The following is a 21,961-nucleotide window of genomic DNA, read 5'->3' on the forward strand; positions in this document are numbered from 1 at the left end:
TTAAAGTTAAGAAGTTACGTATCTAATGAATATTTAAAGAAGCCAAAGACAGATAAGCCTCCATCCGGTTTCATTTTTGGAATTGAAACATTGTGTTTCTTTCCCATCAATAAAAAGAGTGCTCTCAACTTCAAGGCTGCAATGAGTTGGTCAGCCTTGGTAGATTGACCACAGTAAAGTGTTAATGACATTTTAAGCATTAGTCATAGATAAGTGCTCTGGGAAGAGTATTTCAAGTGTGTTCAGCTCTTTCTTTGGATAAGCTGATGCTCAAAATGTCACCTTTCGAAACTCTTTATGGTGGCCAATCTACATTCTCGGCTGAGCTGATAAAACCAAATTGTCTTGTTATACCTCCCCATGGACCCAGCACCACAGTTTCTCTTAGGTAAAAGGTAAAGTCTGTTTATGAGCCAAATGGCCCATCCGGCCAGCATTTAAATCCAGTTTCTGTAGCATGAAGCGACTAGGAGTATTTTTACTCCCCCCTGGATGGGATGCTAGTCCATTGCAAGGTTACCCCCAGTGTTAAATTCGCTGGTACCCATTTATTCTCTAAGAACACAACACAAAGTTCCCCACTAGGGCTCAAACCCAGAACACTCAATCTGGAGTAAAGCACACTAACCATGAGGCCACCACGCCTCCAGTTTCTCTTAAGCTAGAACCTTACCCCTTTATTCATTAGTCAGTTGATCATTCAGGCAGACATTCAATCAGTCATTTAGACAGTCAGTCAGTTCATTAGTCCATCAATCATTCGTCATTCAGTCAGTCAGTGACTTAGTCAGTTGGTCAGTCAGTAAGTCCCTCAGTCAGTGAGTCAGTCAGTCATTCAATCTGTCAGTCAGTTAATCAATTATTTACAATCAATCAGTCAGTCAGTCAGTCAATCAGTTCTCAACATGTATTTAATGAATTTGCATGATCCTCTGTCTTATAAGTTTTCATTCATTTATTGACCTAGTTTTATTATTATTTATTTATTTTTATCAGGGGCACCAACAACCAAATTGGGGATATTCTAAAAGGGCTGGCTCCATTTCTAAAGGCAAGTGTTCTTCAAATTATTCCACCTATAAATAAGCATTGTTAATTCCTCTAGGCACATTCTTATGTCACATTAGTTCTCAGAGGGGTTCGCAATCCACTAGTGAACGGTACCTCCTATCATTCTACATGTTCACAGCTCAGATTAGCCTTTTGAAACCTAAGAATGGCCAGCATCTAAATTCTCCTTAAAATATTGTCCCCCAATCACACATTAAGGTTACAAGAATAATGGACATGATCATCAACTAAAGAGGCTCTTGATTGTTTGACAAATTCTCCTTGTCACCATCTTAGGAAATGTATAGAGAACAGTATGGAGAATATGCATACTGATGTTAGGGTTTAGATCATAGCTTTGGGTCCTGTGGTTGCCTTGAATTATAGTGAATATCTTGTACAGGTTGCAAAAAATTGATAATTTTAATTCGTAAAGGTCATTTTGTTTCTTTTGACCATCATTTAAAACTATCATTTGATTCGTTTTTCCCAAGCCTTATTGATTCAAATAATGGTGTTTTCGTCATTTTGTGCTTCTTTAGATGTATATACTATATGTTGGAAACTTTGACAAAGCAAAAGAAACTTTAGCATCTTGGATTAAGAAGTCACCAACTATGGCGACTCTGATTGAGGACATCCAAGTAGGTTATACAATTAGAGAAATTTTCAATTGAGCGTCCAAAATGACCTGAGACTACTTTGGTTTTGCTTTATTTTGCTCTGTGATTGGTCCAGAAAACTCGCGCCACTTTCTTAACCAATTAGATTCAAAACTAAAACCTGGTCGCCCGCGTTGTTCCGCGTTTCAGGCAGTTTGTTTTGTTTTTGTTTTGTTTTTGTTTTTTTCTTTTTTACTTCTAGTTCTCATCGATTTTTGTTTTACAACACGTCGGCAAAAATATTTTACTTTACCATTATGTCTCGTGAAAGTAAGCCACAACAGTCAAGTCAAGTGGAACGGTTAATGTCGTTTTTTGCTGTCATGGAAGTATAAGAATAATTGAATTCTGTACCTCCCAAATGGAAGTACATGTAAAACTTCTCCTTAAGTTTTTGATGAATTGCTCAGGAGCCGGCGAATACAGACGTTTTTCCGGTTTTCACTTCTGCGTAGGCTGAACAGCGGCGAAACGTCTGGCATGCGCAAAGGGATCACTCTTTGCTTCAACCCGCGCGGCAATTTCCCACGGAAAATGTTTATAGAAAAACCTTAGAGAAACAACTGCTGTCACGTAATACTTCAGGAGAAAATAGACAAGTTCCTAACAGGGCTCGACACTAACTTTTCCACTTACTAGCGTAGTGGCTAGTGACATCTTTGATGTTTTTAGATGTTACGACAATTTCAGTCTGTTTACTAGCCAAACTGGCTCGTGGAAATTGAAAGCCACTAGCCAAAACTGAATTTCTACTAGTTTGTGGCTAGTGGGCTACAGTTAGTGTCGAGCCCCGCCTAAACATCTGTAAAAGAAATCGAGAGTTAGGGGAAGGGAAAACTTGAGACTAATCTCGCACGAAGCTAACTTGATTACGGACATTCTGTTGATTTCCCATTCTTTTAAACTTTATCAAAAATTTTGATTTGATAATGCTGTGGCTTAGTGGCTCGTGTAGTTGGTTCTGACATCCCGTGAGAACACTTGGTTCTGACGGTCTATAAGCATGCCTCCTCGCTCTTACAACATTCACTCGTGCGGGGTGTTTGACTGCTCTGTTCCCGAGCGGTTAAGGGTGACAACCGGAAACCGAAGTCTATCTTGATGCAACACCAATTTTTTTTCACTAATTAACAGAAAAATGTATGGGAGTCTAAAGGGAGAGTTGTGATTCATATCGTAGATCTGGGTATCTGTATTTTTACGTCCTCTTAGAAAACTGAGGAATGTGAGCATTTAACTCTTCAACACCACATGTTGGAACCAGTGCAGAGGGTGCCGAGATACAAACTGCTATTAAAAGGTAAAATTAGTGCTTGAGATTGCTAGTAGCTAACTGAGGACACATTTTGATTGAATGTCGAAAATAATCCAGTATTACATTGGTTTTAACGCTCTGTGATTCGTCCAGAAAACTCACACCGCCCTCTCGACCAATCAGATGCAACACTGAAGCCAACCGCGGCTCGGTTAGTCGTTTTTTCCCGCGCTTTATGCAGGTTGCTATTTTTACTTTGAAAATTCCTTTCGATGTGATGGGCCGTTTTCATCTCTGTTATCTGAAATTCGCTTTCCCTGCGTAGCTGGCGGTTTTGTGCGCGGTTTGAAACACTGATAGGTAAAGCCGCGAGTAGGAATAACTCTTTTCCGTCTGAAACCTCTCGCTCACATATCGACCTATTTTTTGCCTAACGTACGTGATGTTGGTAAGTAAGGGATGTGTCTGTGCTCGTAAAACTGACGAAGAGAATACTCTGTATCTGCGATGCCATCCGTCTAATGTCAGACATTGTGATTTCTCGCTCTCTGGGATGAGAACTTAGAACTATATTTCTTTGAGTTTAAATTTACAAGACTTGTTTGGACATTCTCATGTCATCTTCAGTTGCAAATGAGCGTTTAACTTCGCATGTGTACAAGCACCTGCAATCATCAAGGGCCTGTCTTGACTTGTGATACTGAATGTTTCACGATCTTAGATTCTGCCGCTTCAAAATACCAAATTAAGATCAAAGAGCCATTGAATATTAAGTGGGAAAAACCTATCCTTAATCAGCAATTGAAACATCTACAATTGTCTCTTTCCTTTTAATTGTGTTGTTTCTTGGTCTTTTAATTTATTTTTATTATTATTACATTTATTTTTTTTTTTATTTATCTATTTTTTGATCTAGTCAAGCGCGCGCTATTTACATCTTTCGCGTTTTTAACATTCAAATGTAACGTAGTTTGTAACGTACCTTAATTTAAATTCAAATGTACAACAGTTAAATGCTCATGTGCAACTGAAGATGACATGAGAATGTCGAAACATGTCTTGTAAATTTAACCTCAAAGTTGTTGTTTCTTTTTTGAGAGTTATCGTCACTCTGCTGTCTTTACGTCCTTTTGGTAACTATATTTCCCGTCTCCTCCTTTACCTGACACTATTAAACAGCTTGAAAACCCTTTCTATTTTAAAAGAAAGATAAAATCTTTTAAGACCTATGTCAGGGACATCAGCATCCAAAAGGAATGCTCTGTAAATTGTTATAGGAACCCTGAATTTAGATATTTTTAAATGATTTGGTCCCTCTTTCAACTTGTATTTTATATTATTTGTAGCTTTATGACAATTGTATTGTAAATTTCTGTTTTTCCGTATTTAGACTTAGTAGCAGTTAAGGTCCACATAAGCTGTACAGTTGCTATTTTTTTGAAACCTACTTATCAAATAAATGTATGTATATGTCTGAAGGGCACACAGTTCAGAGTTCCAGCTCGGGACTAGCTCCTGAAACTGGTTATATTTGGAACGCCCTTGTAATGTTTCGCCTTTAAACGTTTCGCCTCTTTCTACTCTAAAAAGGGTAGTAGAAGCTAAATTTGGACCATGTACTTTGTTTTGCAGTTCAACGACATTCTCCTTTGCTGTGCAAAGTTTCCTGGCACAAACAAATACAAAGTAAAAGTAGAAATGGACTTGTACGGAATGGAAGTACACGACGTCGATGAGGAACTGGAAATAGAGAATTGCTTTCGTATAGTAAGCAAACAAAGAGTCATGGATTTCACCGCAGCGTCCGCCGAGGAGAAAGAAGCTTGGGTGAATAAACTTAAAGAGACCGTAAACGAACTGACAACGAAAAGAGAGAGTTATCGAAGAGGGACCAAGCTTGAAGTCATGGAAGAGGGAGACCTGGGAAAGAAAGCGCCAGCCTGGGTACGAGACGAAGCAGTGAGCATGTGCATGCTTTGTGACGTCCTGTTTACGAAGTTTCGTCGGAGACACCACTGTCGCGCCTGTGGGAGGGTGGTGTGCGGACATTGTTCAGGCTTCAAAGCACCGCTGGAGTACAAGAATGGGAAACTGGAGAAGGTTTGCGAAATTTGTCACAGGGTTCTTGTGAAGGGCTCCAGCGAGGAAACGGTCAAGGAAGTGGAAGGGAAGGGTCAGAGTGTGTTGAAAATCGGCCAGGAATCAAAGATCTGGCACAGCGGATACTTGAATTTCAAGGCCAAAGGAGATAAAAGCTGGCAGAAGAGATGGTTTGTGCTTTCGAGTGACTTTGTGTTGTTGCGGTACAAGGCCAAGAAGGTAAAGGCATTATTAGTATCAGTACCATATTGATCACTTCCGAGTCAGTATTAGTACTTACATTGTGGCAATACTAGCAACAACAGTTTTCCAGTATTGGCTGGCAACATCTTGAGGAACTTTTGACTTTATCGAAGACGGACAGGAAGTGTTTCTTAATCAATGATTTCATTACTTCAGCTGGAGAATTGTGAAGTTTCTGTCGACGTTAAGGAGAAAGAAATTTACCAAGACAAGCTAAACCTATTTTGAATCGTAAATTCGTTGAATTTTTTTAGGTTGGAAACTGGAAACTATTTCACTAAGTAGGCTGAAAAAAAAAAAAAAAAAACGACAGCGCTTGTTGCGATTGCAACAATCAAACTTATTTCTGCGGTCGCTTGATTTCTCTTTTCGTGCGTTCGCAAAGATTGTTCAAGCTTCTTCCAGCGGTCCCAGCGATTCTCGTGTTGTTTAAAGTGTTGTGTTCTTAGTCTTTGGTGGAGTTAATTGAGGGCATTTGTGTTTCTTTGATGCAGGACACAAAAGCAGAGTTTAACCTCCCCCTCCCTGGTCACAATGCAGACAAACCATCTCTGGTAAGTTATGTTGACAGCATCGTGTAATTTTTGTGAGATGAACCCTTGTATGAAAATATCCCTTCTTGAAAGCGCGTCAACCGCGTTTTCCCGCGCTTCAGGCCCTTGGCCTGTTGTTTCTTTGAGTTCTGATTGGCTCCTCGTGATTTCTTCCTTTATTCTGATTGGCCATTCTGATCACTTGAGTGCTGATTTTACGATGCACAATCGATTAGCAAAGTGTTTTCGATTCTCTGCGATGACTTATTACATTACGAAATTTTTACTACAAGTCTTTAGCGAAGAATAAAATGTATGTAAATCGTGTAAACAGTGTAGTGTTTCTCTTTTCGAGCCACAAACTTGGCACGGTTTTTAATAAGATTTTAACTTTTGTATGCCTACTTTTCTGATAAAGTGATATTCTTGCAAAGCCTCTCAGTAGATGGCAAAGTTTGTTTCGTTGCAACAACTAATGCCTCTGTTTTCTAAGCATGCGCTGTTTTACGATGGAAGATTGTCGCATTATCGTGTTCTTTTGTAAAATAATTTTATACGCATCATTACAAAAGGACTTTTATGTATCTTTTTACATTTTCCTTTCTAGGCAGACGAGGTGGACCGCCGCAAGAATGTGTTTAAAGTACATCACAAAAACCTTCGGGTGTATTTTTTCGAGGCCGAAAATGAGGAGAGCATGCAAAGGTAATAACAACCGACGAAATTTCAAAATCTCCTTATTAATCAGTATACGTTGCTATTGAGAATTTATCAGGAAATCCGAGATCGTTTGATGTGATGTGTTTATCTATGTTTTAGTCTCCGCGCTAGAATTCAAATCGCGATGTCTGGGTTCTAACTCCCAAGATCTGATTATTAATTGTCCCCTCCATCTGCTACACATTTCCTTGTAATTTAGTTACGGGAATTCGGTGATAAGTCAAGATGATTACTTCTACCTGATAAGTTTGAGAATTCTCATTACCTGTTTGCTAGATAGTGTTCGATATTTTAGGGAGAAGATAGTTGTGAGTCGCCTCCGGGGAATTTAAGTATTAAGTTTTTCTGTCCACCCAATGAAGACCAGCACTTTGTCAGAAAACCTGGCGAAATGGGGGGGAGGGGTAGGGACGGTAGGGGATGAAAAGGGGATGACTTTTGATAGACTAGAATCCCGTGGTGGGGTGGGTGGAGGTGGGGTTGCCATTGCGACTTGTTACTCTCTGATACAGAAACTGGTGTGATCTCCAGCGGTGTGGTTTAGTATAACTACACTGAAGAGCGCATTGAAGAATGAGTTCTCATACCATGGCACCGGGTAGATAGAGAAAACTGTTCCAGGAGAAGACTGCTGACAATTAGGGCTGAATTTTGTCAGATTCTCCGCACCTTAATCCAAAGAAATAAGCGGAAAACTGTAAGGAGAGTTTTTATTTCTTATCAGGTGGATGCAACTTCTGGCTCGTGCAATGAAAGCTGAGGAAATTGACGAAAAAAGTCCGGAAAATCAGGAAAGCAGTGAGATTGTAGAGGTCACGGTTATTTGAGCCTTCTGATTTTAAAAGCTTCAAAATATTTGAGGAATTGAAAAAACTCCGTTCTCCTGACGAGGTTGCAATTTTCAATAAATTTATTTCAAGTTCAGAATTTATTTCAAGTTCAGAATTTTCTTCAAAATGACGAGTCAGAGACATACGAGACATAATGAAGTCAAAGAATATTATGGGATACTTTCAACAGCTGGTGGGATGATGAAAGGCAAGATTGATTCGCCAAATATGGTTAGGTTTTTCTTGATCCCTACGAGGCATTTTGTTTACGGGTAACTCTCCCAAAGTGTCTCCGAATAATATCACTTATAATATAATACTGAAAATCAAAGACGCGGTGTTAGTTTCTTTAACATTCACGTGTATGTAAATAAATAAATACCGGTACATAAATTTAGGCCGCTTATTTTGTGAAATAGAGAAACTGAAATATCACTTACTAACCGAGTTCGATGTCCGTACTGTAAGTTATAGACCGAGTTTTTTTTGAGCGGAGAAAACGAGCGAAAAAGGCATAACAAGTAATACGAACCTGGAAAACGAGATTACTAAGATATCTCTGGATTCAGAAAACACAGGGAAAAACGGCCCGTTGAATTGAACAATCACAGCACACTTACTAAATGAGAGATGCGGTAACTAATTGAAGTTTTTCATGCGTCGAAAGATGCGGAGATGTGTTCATGAGCTATTGTAAAGAATTGGAGTTGTTGAGGCACTATAAGAAAATTTAACTAAGAAAAGTGTCTCAGGTTAAGAATAGAGATATTTTTTCCTATATATTTTTGTAATATGGAATTTTGTGTATGCGAAGGAAATAAAATGCATTGTCACTCAGGCTAATGTGTCTGTAGTACCGGTTGGAGGGACGATAAATCTATTTATCTCTATTTTGAAAAATTCAAAATCAATTATTATTCACGCGACGAATTTTCGGAGTTTCACTTCCCAGATTTCATTTTTTTCCTTCAAAACCATCATCCAGTCACATTAATGCCATTCTCTAAATTGCAGCTTCAATTTCAAACACTCTCCGCGGGTATTGTGATTATGAACGTGATGGCCTGCTCAAGAGGGTTATATTTTTCTCTTTATTGCCAGGTGTAAGAAAGTACGTGGGATGGGCGGGGAAACTGCGAGGCAAGCGCAAGTAAATTGCGGGGAAAAACTGCCGGATAAGACTCCGGATAAAATGCGGATAACCTACGGGAAAAGAGCAGTAAAAGTTCGGTAACCGTAAGGGAAAACCACTATTAGCCTGGGACAATCTGCTGCTTGAATGCGAGAAGAGCGCAAGGAAAGTGCAGTTAGTGTGCTGTTGACGTGAAATAGATTGCAAAGAACTATGCAAAACATTGATTCTTAGTCACAAGACCAAATCAAACCGTCAGATTTTATTTCATGTTACAATGATTACTAGGAATCTTACGAAGAAGATTATGCTTCGTCTTTCGGCACGCACTGCCTTATGGGAAAGGGAATCTTCACAATCGGAAGTGTCACGTGAGTCGTGGTTTTACAAACCAAATGTTCCTGACAGCCGCACTTATGCACGCTCTAAAAGTTGAATAATAAAATGATGTCTGGTTAGGAAAGTAGATCGGGTTCATTACAGTAGCGGAATAAACGAAGAGTCCTCAGGGGGGTGGGACTCGGGGGAGCGTGAATGCCTGTTTACTTTCCAGTGAGATTTCGGTGGTCTATTCTAACTTTTGAAACCCCATTTTTATCACTCTATAGTTCCCATTTGACAAAGCTTACCTATGTATTTACCCTTTCAGAGCGTCCCAAACAACATTGACTCGTTTTGGTAGCGCGACTTAGCTATGGAAGTTGGAACAATTTTTAGCTGTAGAAAAAGGAACAATCTTTAAGGAGTAGATGGACACTCCTCAGTGGGTGGGCTTTGGGCACTCTAGATTCCACTTTCTTATTTTGGACCCTCACTGTTCCCTTCCGAATTTTACCCTCCAAACCAGTCTGTTCCCAGACCTCAGTTTGTTCTTAGATCCCGTGATTCGACCGAGACAAATTTATGAAGGACTGGGGAATAGGCGTCAGCATCAAAGGAAACCCGCCTAGCATCCAAGAGCGCTTCTCGATTACATGTTGTAAAGATCAAAAGTTTATGTAGTCAAAACAGCCAATCAGAACTTAAGAAATATTACAAGGAGCCAATAGGAACTCAAAGTGAACACCGAAACCCCCTGAACAACTTTGAACGCGGGACCAGTCGCGATTGGTTTTCATTTTCAATCTGGTTGGTTGAAAAAAAGACGCAAACTTTCTAAACCAATCACAGAGTGATGTAGAACAAAACCAAAGTGATCCACGATTCTTTCAACACTTAATTACAATTGAACTATTCACAGTTATTGCACTTACCCTGAGGTAACAAGTGTAGTATTTCAGCAACTTCAGGCTACATCGCTTGTTAAACAGACAACAGGTGTTTGGCCAAAAACAGTCGGCTGCCGTCGTGCATTTCTGAAATCAAAGTTTAACAAAGGCACGATTTCATGATAGGGATTTTTCCTCGTTCAAAGAAACAGCATAATTTCTGATTCTTCCAAAAGACAAGGAAAACAATTCTTATCATAAGGTAAAACAGAGTTTTGCTAGAACCGTTGTAACACGATTTCTCTCAACTACAAGTTATTCTAAACGCTGCGAGGAAAAAATAATTCAAATTTTCGCTTAAGTTCTGACAGTTTCTGATCCAATAGAAATAAGAAGGAAAACCTTGCAAGGACAAAATACACAATTACTTTCTCTGTTTTTTGTTTTTGTTTTTGTTTTTTTCATTATCAGTTTCCTCACCTTGCCAGGATAAAATCTTGATGCCGGATCCAGTACTGCACTGCCAGGGTCCAAAGTTTCACTGACATCAATTTCTGTTAGTTTTTCGACGACGATGGGCTCATTGATCGGCATGCATTGCTTCACTTCAGCTGTTTGTTCTCTCATGTCAATTTCCCATGTTACCTTGCAGGCTAAGCCCGGTGCACAGTTACAATTGGGATTTTCCTGGGAATGAAAAGAAAACAGCTTTAGGTTAGGAGCTTAAGAAAAACGGCGATATTCTCGCAAATGTCAAAGTTCTAGACTGACCAAAGTGTCGCACGCTGAATACTTCGGCAAACTGAAGCAAGCCTAACAAAGATAATAAGTTTGATTTCCAACTAAGAAGAGTTTTACACCATACACCTTAATCTTATCTAAATCAAGAATATCGTTATTTAAGCTGAGATTGCTAACTATGTTGCAGCCGTCGGTTTACTCCAACCTTAATCATCCCTTTAGCAATTGAAAATCAAAACAGACCGCTTAAATTTTCGTTTTCGTATGAGTGTGTGAATAAAATTTCTACGCAAACTATCACTCACGATTAAATTATCTATATCTTTTGACAAAATATTTTCTCGTCTTTTTCGTCCAGTTAGTATTGATACCCCGTTTGTTTGTTTGTTTGTTTTTTTATGCAAAGAAATTGGAGGCAATCAAATTGAATTACACCAGGACATTTTAGTTACACTGCACCCCTTAGCCTACCGCTCTTACCTGATATCTTTAAGCTCTTTTAGCCCTAAGATCATTTTTACTAATTCTCCTTACCTTCTGCCATGCAAATCTTATGATGTTAGTTTGGGGAATCTGGTATTGGATCAACTAATAATCTCCTAGTTGATGTTTTCCTTTATTTTAAAGATAACTTCTGTCCAGTTCACTCAAGGAAGTTAAAGGATTAACAACTTGCTTTAGAGCGTTTCTGGTTCCGAAACGAAAAGTAATCTCTTTTAAGCTTTATATGAACAACTTACCAAAGACAACGAAAAAAGCAGCATCAGGACTGCTACGGTTTTCATTTTGAGGACCTGAATCTAATCGGAACCTTGAGGATCGAAATTGACTCAGTCTTAACTGAGTAAAACTACAGATTGCCGGGTCAGTTATTTTTATACGTTTTTCTCACGTGATCGCAGATTTCGCACGATGCTATTGAGAACCTATGTTATGTCAATCTAATAACCGACATGACAGTGTTCCAGGGCTTTAAGAAACTTTTCAAAAGGAAATGAAGATGTATGCCATCCGCAGAAACATTTACTGGCCTCTTATTGAAAACATTAAATTGTCGTTTAGCGCATTCTTATTATTTCTCAAGAGAAAATGGCGGGGAGGGCTTAACTGAGGACTATGAGTCATCACTTAGAATCCATAAGTAGCCGTTGATGAAACGTAAAAGAGTTTTAAGTTTGGTTATGCTTACAAAAGCAACACCACTTATATTAGCTTCCTCTTTAGTTCTTAGAAGTACAACGTACAATCTCTTAAACATGTTATCGATTGTTAATTCAGCCTGTGTCCAGTTTGCGCGAATTCAAATAATCTATCACAGTCGTAAAGAACTTGTAATATATGTTAAGCATCTGTGAAAACACGCCACAGACAAGAAACAACATATCTAACAGTCTAATAGAAACTTAGATAAATATTGAGTAGAAGTAACACTTTACAGCACATTTAAGCAAAGGCTCCTAAATCTGTTTGCAGCTTTTGCTGTAGTATATATTCTCGAGAAAGTTTGAAAAAACGCCATTGTTGGAGAGAGTTTGGTTATATCAGCTGAGTTGATTTTGTAAATTGGCCACCGTAATTAGTTTCTGTGGCTGACGTTTCTAGCGTTAGCCCCTCGTCAGAGCGAATAGAAGGATAACGCTCGAAACGTAAGCTTAGAAACTGTCTCAGGTGGCTAGTTTAAGTCATCAAGTCAGTTGGCCATACCATTACCGCAACCGCACCAATACTTATGAGTTCTGCTATCGTTTTTAAGATGTGTAGGGTATTTAAGTTTCTAAACTGAGTAGAAACATTATAGTAAAGCATGCATGTGATCTTGGGTGGATCACATGCAAAGTGGTTCTGGCAATGTAATAAACGCATGTTGAAACTGAGGCCATTATAAAGTCAAAATACTTGTCAACATGCAGCCGTCTTATGATGCAAGGGGGCATTCGATGTCCGGGGCATAATGTGTGATACTCCAGTCCTTCTAGGTACCAGTTGGACGCTAATATCAACTGAGCTACGAAGCCCGCTTATGCTGAGGGCAAAGCAAATTTTAGTCACGCGTTCATCGTTCCCGCAGGGAAATGTGAACAAATTTGATCTGCTGTTCGCTTTAGTTCTATCGTTGGTGCTTTTCGAATTCTTGCGAGGCTTAAGACTTTCTTGTTGCTCGGAAGAAGCTGGTCTTGGCATCCCACTTTTTTTATTTCTCTGTGGGAGGGCCAGCGTAAATAATAAATTCTCTTTTCGAACCATGCCTATCAAAAATAGTATGAGGGCAAGGGCTTCATATAATCTGTAATTATATTTAGCAGTGACATGGGATTACAGAAGAAAATTGAAAGCGAGAATTAAGGAAATGATTGCCGACTAAAGAGGCTCTTGATCGATACGCAAATTCTCCTTGTCATTTATAGGAAATGTATACAGAACATTGTGGAGTTTATGAGTTCTGATGTCAGGGGGGGTATGAAGGGAAATTTAGTAGGTAACAGGTAGCTCTAGCAAAAGAAGCAGAGGAGTCGAATTTAACAGTGTCTTCTGTAAAATTCACCACACTACTGCTGCGCATCTCTCTCGTGTTGATCAACCGAGTTGAAGTCCTTTCCGGATAATTGTGCTTTCACGTCTTGAAAGCAAAGATAAGCATTCTCTGCCAATCAGTTTTTTCATTAAATCATTCTATATCATTGGATGATGGTTTCATTTATGATTTGAGAGCAGCAGCGCTCATGATGTCGTTCGCAACAGTTTTCGATTCAGTCAAGCTTTAGATAATAATGCTAAAAATTACCCAGCACCGTAATAAAATTATGACGTACGAAAATGAAACGTAGAGTTCTGGTTTCCGTTTCCAGTTTTTTTTCCTTAAAATTACCTACAACCTCCCTACGACTTCCTGTCTGTACAAGAACACTGTACATGTTACATGTTCATTTTGGAGACAATCACGGTTTTCATCTAGAGTCAAGAGCTCGAGAAAGTTTGATCGCGGAAACATTTTTTCAAGAATTTATCTTTGAGATTGAGGTAAGAATTCAGTTGTGGTGCATTGTTTTAAGCGTCATCTTACACAAATGTACGTTAAATATATTTGAACGCAAATCAACAAAATGACGACTATCCCTGCAAACTTAGTGGACTGATTTTAGTTTTTTTCTTTATTCTACTCGCCATGGGGATCATGACGATCGCAAGTAAGAGCGCTACTGTGGGAAACTGTTGAAACTCGGAGATTCATCATTCTGAAGCTAGAAAACTTATAACGTTTATTTCTATTTCATATTCAACCGCAGTCGGTCCAACAACGTGTACGGTGTTTTGTTATCTTTCTTTCTTATTTTCCTAGTAGATTAAAAAATTTATATAAAATATAGGATACATTCCAATTTTTCTCTACAATTTTTTAGACTGTAATATGTTTACCTGTTTTACCTTTGCATTCAGAATCGTTTTTCAAACAAATGTTTATGACACGAAGGAAATGGGTTTGGTTCTGTTTTTATTCTTAGTTATGGCTGAAGATAAAGTTTCGCAATTGAAAGAAGAACTAGGTCTGGAGAGCGAGAGTTCCACAGGTAAAAGAAAAAAAGTTTTTGAACAAATTATGGCATGCACATAGTGGGAAGATGGACAAATTAATTTAATCTTTAACGAGAATAAAGATGAATCCCTATGACGGTGTTGCCACTAACAACTAAAAGAAAATGACAGTTTTTATACATTGAGGAGCTAACCGCTTGTTTCGCTCAGATTTTAGAGTCAGACGTGTGCGGCTATTCATTGACATTTGGAGCCAGTTTGTGCCAGGGTAGATTTACGCTCCACGGGTCGATTGCCACAGTGTCGACATCTTTGCAAATCTTTTTAAGCGAGAGACACGACATTCAAAACTTAAAAAGAAAAAAAAACGCCGTGGTAGATACTATCTGTAGTTCAGGGTACTGGCTTCTTTGACGATAAATCGAGCTTGCATAGTTTAAAAGCGGCCATTAAAGACGAAGGCAGAAAGGTATCCTAGTATTGTTCTTCTTTAGTTTTTTTTTTTACTTGATAAAACGGCGTGCGATGTATATCACATTTAAAACACGTGGGACAAATCTGTCTTGACACCCTGCTGAGTTCCTTGGTTTTTTTTTTAGTCTACGGAAGCTCTCACCTTATCATTTATTTTTAAATCTGTTTACTCATCTTCATGAAAGTTTTGAACCGTAACTACACTTGAAGTTTCACCCGATCGGCCGAGTTCCAAAATTCATGCTAACGCCCGCTGGAGAGCTACACTTCGACATCATTTCGTCAAGAAAAATTGATGGAACAAAACAAATAAAGAGATTGGAGTTAACAAGTATTAGCTTTGCAAAATTCACCAGCTCATAGAATGGAACTTTGAAGAGTGACGTCACAGTTTTCGTTAAAATCTTTTTTTTCGGATCCTGAGAATAGCTTTGGTTTCCTTGTAACCTCTTACGACAGTTCTGTTAATGTCTTGTAATTTACTTTGTCTACCCCTTGTTACATTTGAAGCCAAAGTAACACCATTAGATCCGTATTGCCTTCTCTAATTAAAGTGGCTGACCAAATTTCTAATCGATTTAAATTGTAGCTACATGTAAATAGTACGTGGCAAAAGAAAACCAGATTTAGATGTTTCCTGAGATATTTCCTCACGATGGACAGAAAGTATCAGTGTTGTTAATCAACTCATCCTTCTAGAATTTGTATGATCCTGTAGGTCTAATTACGCACTACACCCCTCGCTTGTCTCTCGCTGTAACTTTGCAGCCTGTGATAGAATACCATTTGGTTGGGTGTGACAAGTTCAATGTCTGATATGCGTTCTTGATCATACGCTGGCTTTTTTATTTCATTTGTTGTTACAAACTAGACCAATCATACTGAACTAAATTTATGCTGCACCGAGCTAAACTTAAAAAGACAATCGACCATTCAGAAGCGTTAAACTAAATTTAACCAACAACACATTTAATTTAACTTAGTTACGATACATCTTTTCCACGAAATTTCAGGGGAAGATATATTAAGTGAAGCTTCCTCCAGTGATAAAGGAGTGGATTTGAAAGCTTCTTCGTCAGTTGCAGGTAAGTAGGCCTGACTTGGATTACAATGAAGCATCTTCGTGTAGGAAAGTATCTTTTATAAAGCGGATTTCATACAATTATGTCATGTCACATGACCCAGACGGTTATGGGAGGGGTAAACAGAATCTAATGATGATGAAAACACAAGTAGTAACAGAAATATGATGATATTGCAGCGATAAAAACGACGAGGACGATCATTCATACCCTTTTCTTTTAATTTTAGACTCGGAGAAAACTCAAGTTTCACCGGCATCTGGAAAACTGGAGGATTTGGGGATCGAAAGTTCCACAGGTACACAGTTAATCTGTCATCAGTATAGAAATATTAAAATAAAAACTATGGTTTATAAATTAAATTTTACTTTACAATGAATTAACAGACAGCCACATATGATACAGTAATGAAATGCTTGAGAACAATTAAAAGCAACAATACTGAGATAGCAGGGGTGGAAAAAAGTGCAATTATTTTTCTTGATGTATGCAGAGTAGGAGGTTACTTTCAAGAAATTCATTATCCTTGATCGTTTAAGGGAACTCTCCTACGAACAGCGGAATATGTTTGATTCTTAATTTGTTTTAGTTACTTTGAAAGGGAAAGACTTAGCAAACCAAGGAAAGGTGGATTTGGATGATGAGCTTTCATCAGGTGAAAGAAATAAAACAGCAAATGAATTGCACTTCTTAAGTTTGTGACTACAAAAAGACCTAAAGAAAATAAATTTAACGCAAACAACTGGTACTGATTCATTACGGTTCAAAGTTTTACTTTGCTTAAAGTAAAATATTCTTCTTTACCATTTCAAGGTCAATTTGGATTAAAGGAGCCAGATGACGGTGACGGAAAATCAACAGGTACAAGTAATATTAATTAGTACAAACTCAGAGTATGTGTGAGCCTAAGCCTAAATTAAACACTGGGAAAGCAAGTGAGTTTCGAAAGATTTGACACGGACTGAATAACTTTTTGTGGGTCAATATTTGAGATAGAAATAAAGAAGAAATTATTTTACAACCTTAATCTGCACAATCATGCGATGTAAATTTCTTAACTTTTCCAACTAGTTTCGGTCTTAGATATTTTTACATCAAGGGGAAAAACCTTGAATATATTATGAGATGAAGAAAACAAAAGTCGTTAGTTTCTCACGAGTTAGAGTGTTATTATTATTTATATGTATTGGTATTTTAGTTGGTCACCAGGCCTCCCCTGTAGCAGCTGAAGGAAGCCAGGACTTTGCTGACAACAGTTCACTAGGTAAGAAAAAGAAATAAACCTTCTTGAGATTTTTTGCATTATCAATGATAAGACAACTGGAAGCGGAAGTTTGTCAAATATGATGAGCAAAGCAAATATTCTAGGCATGAACAATCTAAGAAACCACTTACCAGTCGCGCTATCACATATTTTGGCAATGAGTTTCCCTTTGATCAGTTGATAACTCAAAAAAGATTGAAAATCATTTCTTTGTAAATTAATTGACAGAAAAAAGTGAAGCTGCTTCTGTTGAGAAAAAACTGATCATGAAGGATGCTCCCTTAGCAGGTAAGCGAGGAAGTGAGGTGCAATCAGAGTCTTTAAAATATTGAGCCTAGTGGAGTTTAGTCGGCCGGATTTATTTCTATTATCTTTTTTCACTAGGAGAGCAATTAAAAGCAACATTACGAAAACCTTAGACAAAAAAAAAAATCCCCAATTATTCTTGATCTGGCCCATTAGGTGCAAAGTTTTATGCAAATTCGGGTAGTTGTCTTTTTTAGCAAGTTATTGTACTTCATCAATTTCAGATAATTTCCAAAGCACAACCCAATTCTATCTTTTAGGTACGTTGCAGGATAAAGTTACAGCAATCCAAGAAAAACTGGATTTGGATGATGGACCTTCCTCTGGTGAGAGAAAAAAAAAAACGCAAAAAGATGATTGTATTCTAAATTTATAGCCACTGAGTACAACGAGCGCTATTAAAACAAACGTTTCTGTCGACGTTAAAGAGAAAGAAATTTACCAAGACAAGCTAAACCTATTTTGAATCGTAAATTCGTTGAGTTTTTTTAGGTTGGAAACTGGAAACTATTTCACTAAGTAGGCTGAAAAAAAAAAGAAAAAACCACAGCTGCTACACATTTCCTTGTAATTTAGTTACGGGAATTCGGTGACAAGTCAAGATGATTACTTCTACCTGATAAGTTTGAGAATTCTCACTAAATGTTTGCTGGATAGTGTTGGATATTTTGGGGAGAAGATAGTTGTGAATCGCCTCCGGGGAATTTAAGTATTAAGTTCCTCTGTCCACCCTAATAAAGACCAGCACGTTGTCAGAAAACCTGGCGAAATGGGGGGGGGGGAGGTGTTAATTCAGCCTGTGTCCAGTTCGCGCGAATTCAATTAATCTATCACAGTCGTAAAGAGCTTGTAATATATGTTAAGCATCTGTGAAAACACGCCACATACAAGAAACAACATATTTAACAGTCTAATGTAAACTTAGATAAATATTGAGTAGAAGTAACACTTTACAGCACATTTAAGCAAGGGCTCCTTAATCTGTTTACAGCTTTCGCTGTAGTATATATTCTCGAGAACGTTTGAAAAAGCCATTGGAGAGAGTTTGGCAATATCAGCTGAGTTCATTTTGTAAATTGGCCACCGTAAATAGTTTCTATGGCTGACGTTTCTAGTGTTAGCCCCTCGTCAGAGCGAATAGAAGGGTAACGCTCGATACGTAAGCTTAGAAACTCTCTAAGGTGGCCAGTTTAAGTCATCAAGTCAGTTAGCCATACCATTACCGCAACCGCAGTTATGCTTATCAGTTATGCTATTGTTTTAAAGATGTGTAGGGTATTTAAGTTTCTAAATGAGTAGACACATTATAGTAAAGCATGCATGTGATCTTGAGTGGATCACATGCAAAGTGGTTCTGGCAATGTAATAAACGTATGTTGAAACTGAGGCCATTATGAAGTCAAAATACTTGTCAACATGCAGCCGTCTTATGATGCAAGGGGGCATTCGATGCCCGGGGCATAATGTGTGATACTCCAGTCCTTCTAGGCACTAGTTGGACGCTAATATCAACTGAGCTACGAAGCCCGCTTATGCTGGGGGCAAAGCAAATTTTAGTCACGCGTTCATCTTTCCTGCAGGGGAATGTGAAGAAATTTGATCTGCTGTTCGCTTTAGTTCTATCGTTGGTGCTTTTCGAATTCTTGCGAGGCTTAAGGCTTTCTTGTTGCTCGGAAGAAGCTGGTGTTGGCATCCCACTTTTTTTATTTCTCTGTGGGAGGGCCAGCGTAAATAATAAATTTTCTTTTCGAACCATGCCTATCAAAAATAGTATGAGGGCAAGGGCTTCATATAATCTGTAATTATATTTAGTAGTGACATGCGATTACAGAAGAAAATTGAAAGCGAGAATTAAGGAAATGATTGCCGACTAAAGGGGCTCTTGATCGATACACAAATTCTCCTTGTCATTTATAGGAAATGTATACAGAACATTGTGGAGAATATGAGTTCTGATGACAGGGGGGGTATGAAGGGAAATTTAGTAGGTAACAGGTAGCTCTAGCAAAAGGAGCAGAGGAGTCGAATTTAACAGTGTCTTCTGTGAAATTCACCACACTACTGCTCCGCATCTCTCTCGTGTTGATCAACCGAGTTGAAGTCCTTTCCGGATAATTGTGCTTTCACGTCTTGAAAGCAAAGACAAACATTCTCTGCCAATCAGTTTTTTCATTAAATCATTCTATATCATTGGATGATGGTTTCATTTATGATTTGAGAGCAGCAGCGCTCATGATGTCGTTCGCGACAGTTTTCGATTCAGTCAAGCTTTAGATAATAATGCTAAAAATTACCCAGCACCGTAATAAAAATATGACATACGAAAATGAAAGGTGAAGTTCTAGTTTCCGTTTCCAGTTTTTTTTTTTTTCTTAAAATTACCTACAACCTCCCTACGACTTCCTGTCTGTACAAGAACACTGTACATGTTACATGTTCATTTTGGAGACAATCACGTTTTCATCTAGAGTCAAGAGCTCGAGAAAGTTTGATCGCGGAAACATTTTTTCAAGAATTTATCTTTGAGATTAAGGTAAGAATTCAGTTGTGGTGCATTGTTTTAAGCGTTATCTTACACAAATGTACGTTAAATATATTTGAACGCAAATCAACAAAATGACGACTATCCCTGCAAACTTAGTGGACTGATTTTAGTTTTTTTCTTTATTCTACTCGCCATGGGGATCAAGACGATCCCAAGTAAGAGCGCTACTGTGGGAAACTGTTGAAACTCGGAGATTCATCATTCTGAAGCTAGAAAACTTATAACGTTTATTTCTATTTCATATTCAACCGCAGTCGGTCCAATAACGTGTAGGGTGTTTTGTTATCTTTCTTTGTTATTTTCCTGGTAGATTAAAAAATTTATAAAAAATATAGGAAACATTCCAATTTTTCTCTACAATGTTTTAGACTGTAATATGTTTACCTGTTTTACCTTTGCATTCAGAATCGTTTTTCAAACAAATGTTTATGACACGAAGGAAATTGGTTTGGTTCTGTTTTTATTCTTAGTTATGGCTGAGGATAAAGTTTCGCAATTGAAAGAAGAACTAGGTCTGGAGAGCGAGAGTTCCACAGGTAAAAGAAAAAGTTTTTCAACAAACTAAGGCATGCATGCACTTAGTGGGAAGATGGACAAATTAATTTAATCTTTAACGAGAATAAAGATGAATCCCTATGACGGCGTTGTCACTAACATCTTAAAGAAAATGACAGTTTTTATACATTTAGGAGCTAACCGCTTGTTTCGCTCAGATTTTAGAGTCAGACGTGTGCGGCTATTCATTGACATTTGGAGCCAGTTTGTGCCAGGGTAGATTTACGCTCCACGGGTCGATTGCCACAGTGTCGACATCTTTGCAAATCTTTTTAAGCGAGAGACACGACATTCAAAACTTAAAAAGAAAAAAAAAACGCCGTGGTAGATACTATCTGTAGTTCAGGGTACTGGCTTCTTTGACGATGAATCGAGCTTGCATATTTTAAAAGCGGCCATTAAAGTCGAACACAGAAAGGTATCCTAGTATTGTTTTTGTTTAGTTTTTTTTACTTGATAAAACGGCGTGCGATGTATATCACATTTAAAACACGTGGGACAAATCTGTCGTGACACCCTGCTGAATTTCTTGGTTTTTTTTTTTGGTTTACGGAAGCTCTCACTTTATCATTTATTTTTAAATCTGTTTACTCATCTTCATGAAAGTTTTGAACCGTAACTACACTTGAAGTTTCACCCAATCGGCCGAGTTCCAAAATTCATGCTAACGCCCGCTGGAGAGTTACAATTCGACATCATTTCGTAAGAAAAAATGATGGAACAAAACAAATAAAGAGATTGGAGTTAACAAGTATTAGATTTGCAAAATTCACCAGCTCATAGAATGGAACTTTAAAGAGTGACGTCACAATTTTCGTTAAATTTTTTTTTTTCGAATCCTGAGAATAGCTTTGGTTTCCTTGTAACCTCGTACGACAGTTCTGTTAATGTCTTGTAATTTACTTTGTCTACCCCTTGTTACATTTGAAGCCAAAGTAACTCCATTAGATCCGTATTGTCCTCTCTAGTTAAAGTGGCTCACCAAATTTTTAGTCGATTTAAATTGTAGCTACATGTAAAGAGTACGTGGCAAAAGAAAACCAGATTTAGATGTTTCCTGAGATATTTCCTCACGATGAACAGAAAGTATCCGTGTTGTTAATCAACTCATCCTTCTAGAATTTGTATGATCCTGTAGGTCTAATTACGCACTACACCCCTCGCTTGTCTCTCGCTGTAACTTTGCCGCCTGTGATAGAATACCATTTGGTTGGGTGTGACAAGTTCAATGTCTGATATGCCTTCTTGATCATAAGCTGGCTTTTTTATTTCATTTGTTGTTACAAACTAGACCAGTCATACTGAACTAAATTTATGCTGCACCCAGCTTAACTTGAAAAGACAATCGACCATTCAGAAGCGTTAAACAAAATTTAACCAACAACACATTTAATTTAACTTAGTTACGATACATCTTTTCCACGAAATTTCAGGGGAAGATATATTAAGTGAAGCTTCCTCCAGTGATAAAGGAGTGGATTTGAAAGCTTCTTCGTCAGTTGCAGGTAAGTAGGCCTGACTTGGATTATAATAAAACATCTTCGTGTAGGAAAGTATCTTTTATAAGGATTTCATACAATTATGTCATGTCACATGACCCAGACGGTTATGGAAGGGGTAAACAGAATCTAATGATGATGAAAACACAAGTAGTAACAGAAATACGATGATGTTGCAGCGATAAAAACGACGAGGACGATCATTCATACCCTTTTCTTTGAATTTTAGAC

The 21,961-nt window shown here is 38.1% G+C and overlaps 2 protein-coding genes and 1 pseudogene across 3 annotated transcripts in view; 2 read left to right on the forward strand and 1 right to left on the reverse strand.

The window, feature by feature from the left end:
- LOC148731732 (uncharacterized) overlaps positions 1-21,961 on the reverse strand; it is a 152,897-nt pseudogene that overhangs the window by 82,404 nt on the left and 48,532 nt on the right. The window lies entirely within an intron of this gene.
- The window catches only part of LOC148731738 (FYVE, RhoGEF and PH domain-containing protein 4-like), an 89,940-nt gene that overhangs the window by 3,217 nt on the left and 64,762 nt on the right, over positions 1-21,961 (forward strand). The gene's annotated exons all lie outside the window — the stretch shown is intronic.
- Positions 1,155-8,231, forward strand: LOC148731739 (FYVE, RhoGEF and PH domain-containing protein 4-like). The gene is made up of 6 exons (XM_088762021.1): positions 1,155-1,694; positions 2,925-3,012; positions 4,600-5,286; positions 5,805-5,864; positions 6,451-6,548; positions 7,288-8,231. Exons 3-6 carry the CDS (start codon positions 4,666-4,668, stop codon positions 7,388-7,390), a joined length of 882 nt encoding a protein of 293 aa, XP_088618147.1. The 5' UTR covers positions 1,155-1,694; positions 2,925-3,012; positions 4,600-4,665; the 3' UTR covers positions 7,391-8,231.

The sequence above is a fragment of the Stylophora pistillata genome, chromosome 5, assembly GCF_964205215.1.
Source record: "Stylophora pistillata chromosome 5, jaStyPist1.2, whole genome shotgun sequence".
Classification (NCBI taxonomy): Eukaryota; Metazoa; Cnidaria; class Anthozoa; order Scleractinia; family Pocilloporidae; genus Stylophora; species Stylophora pistillata.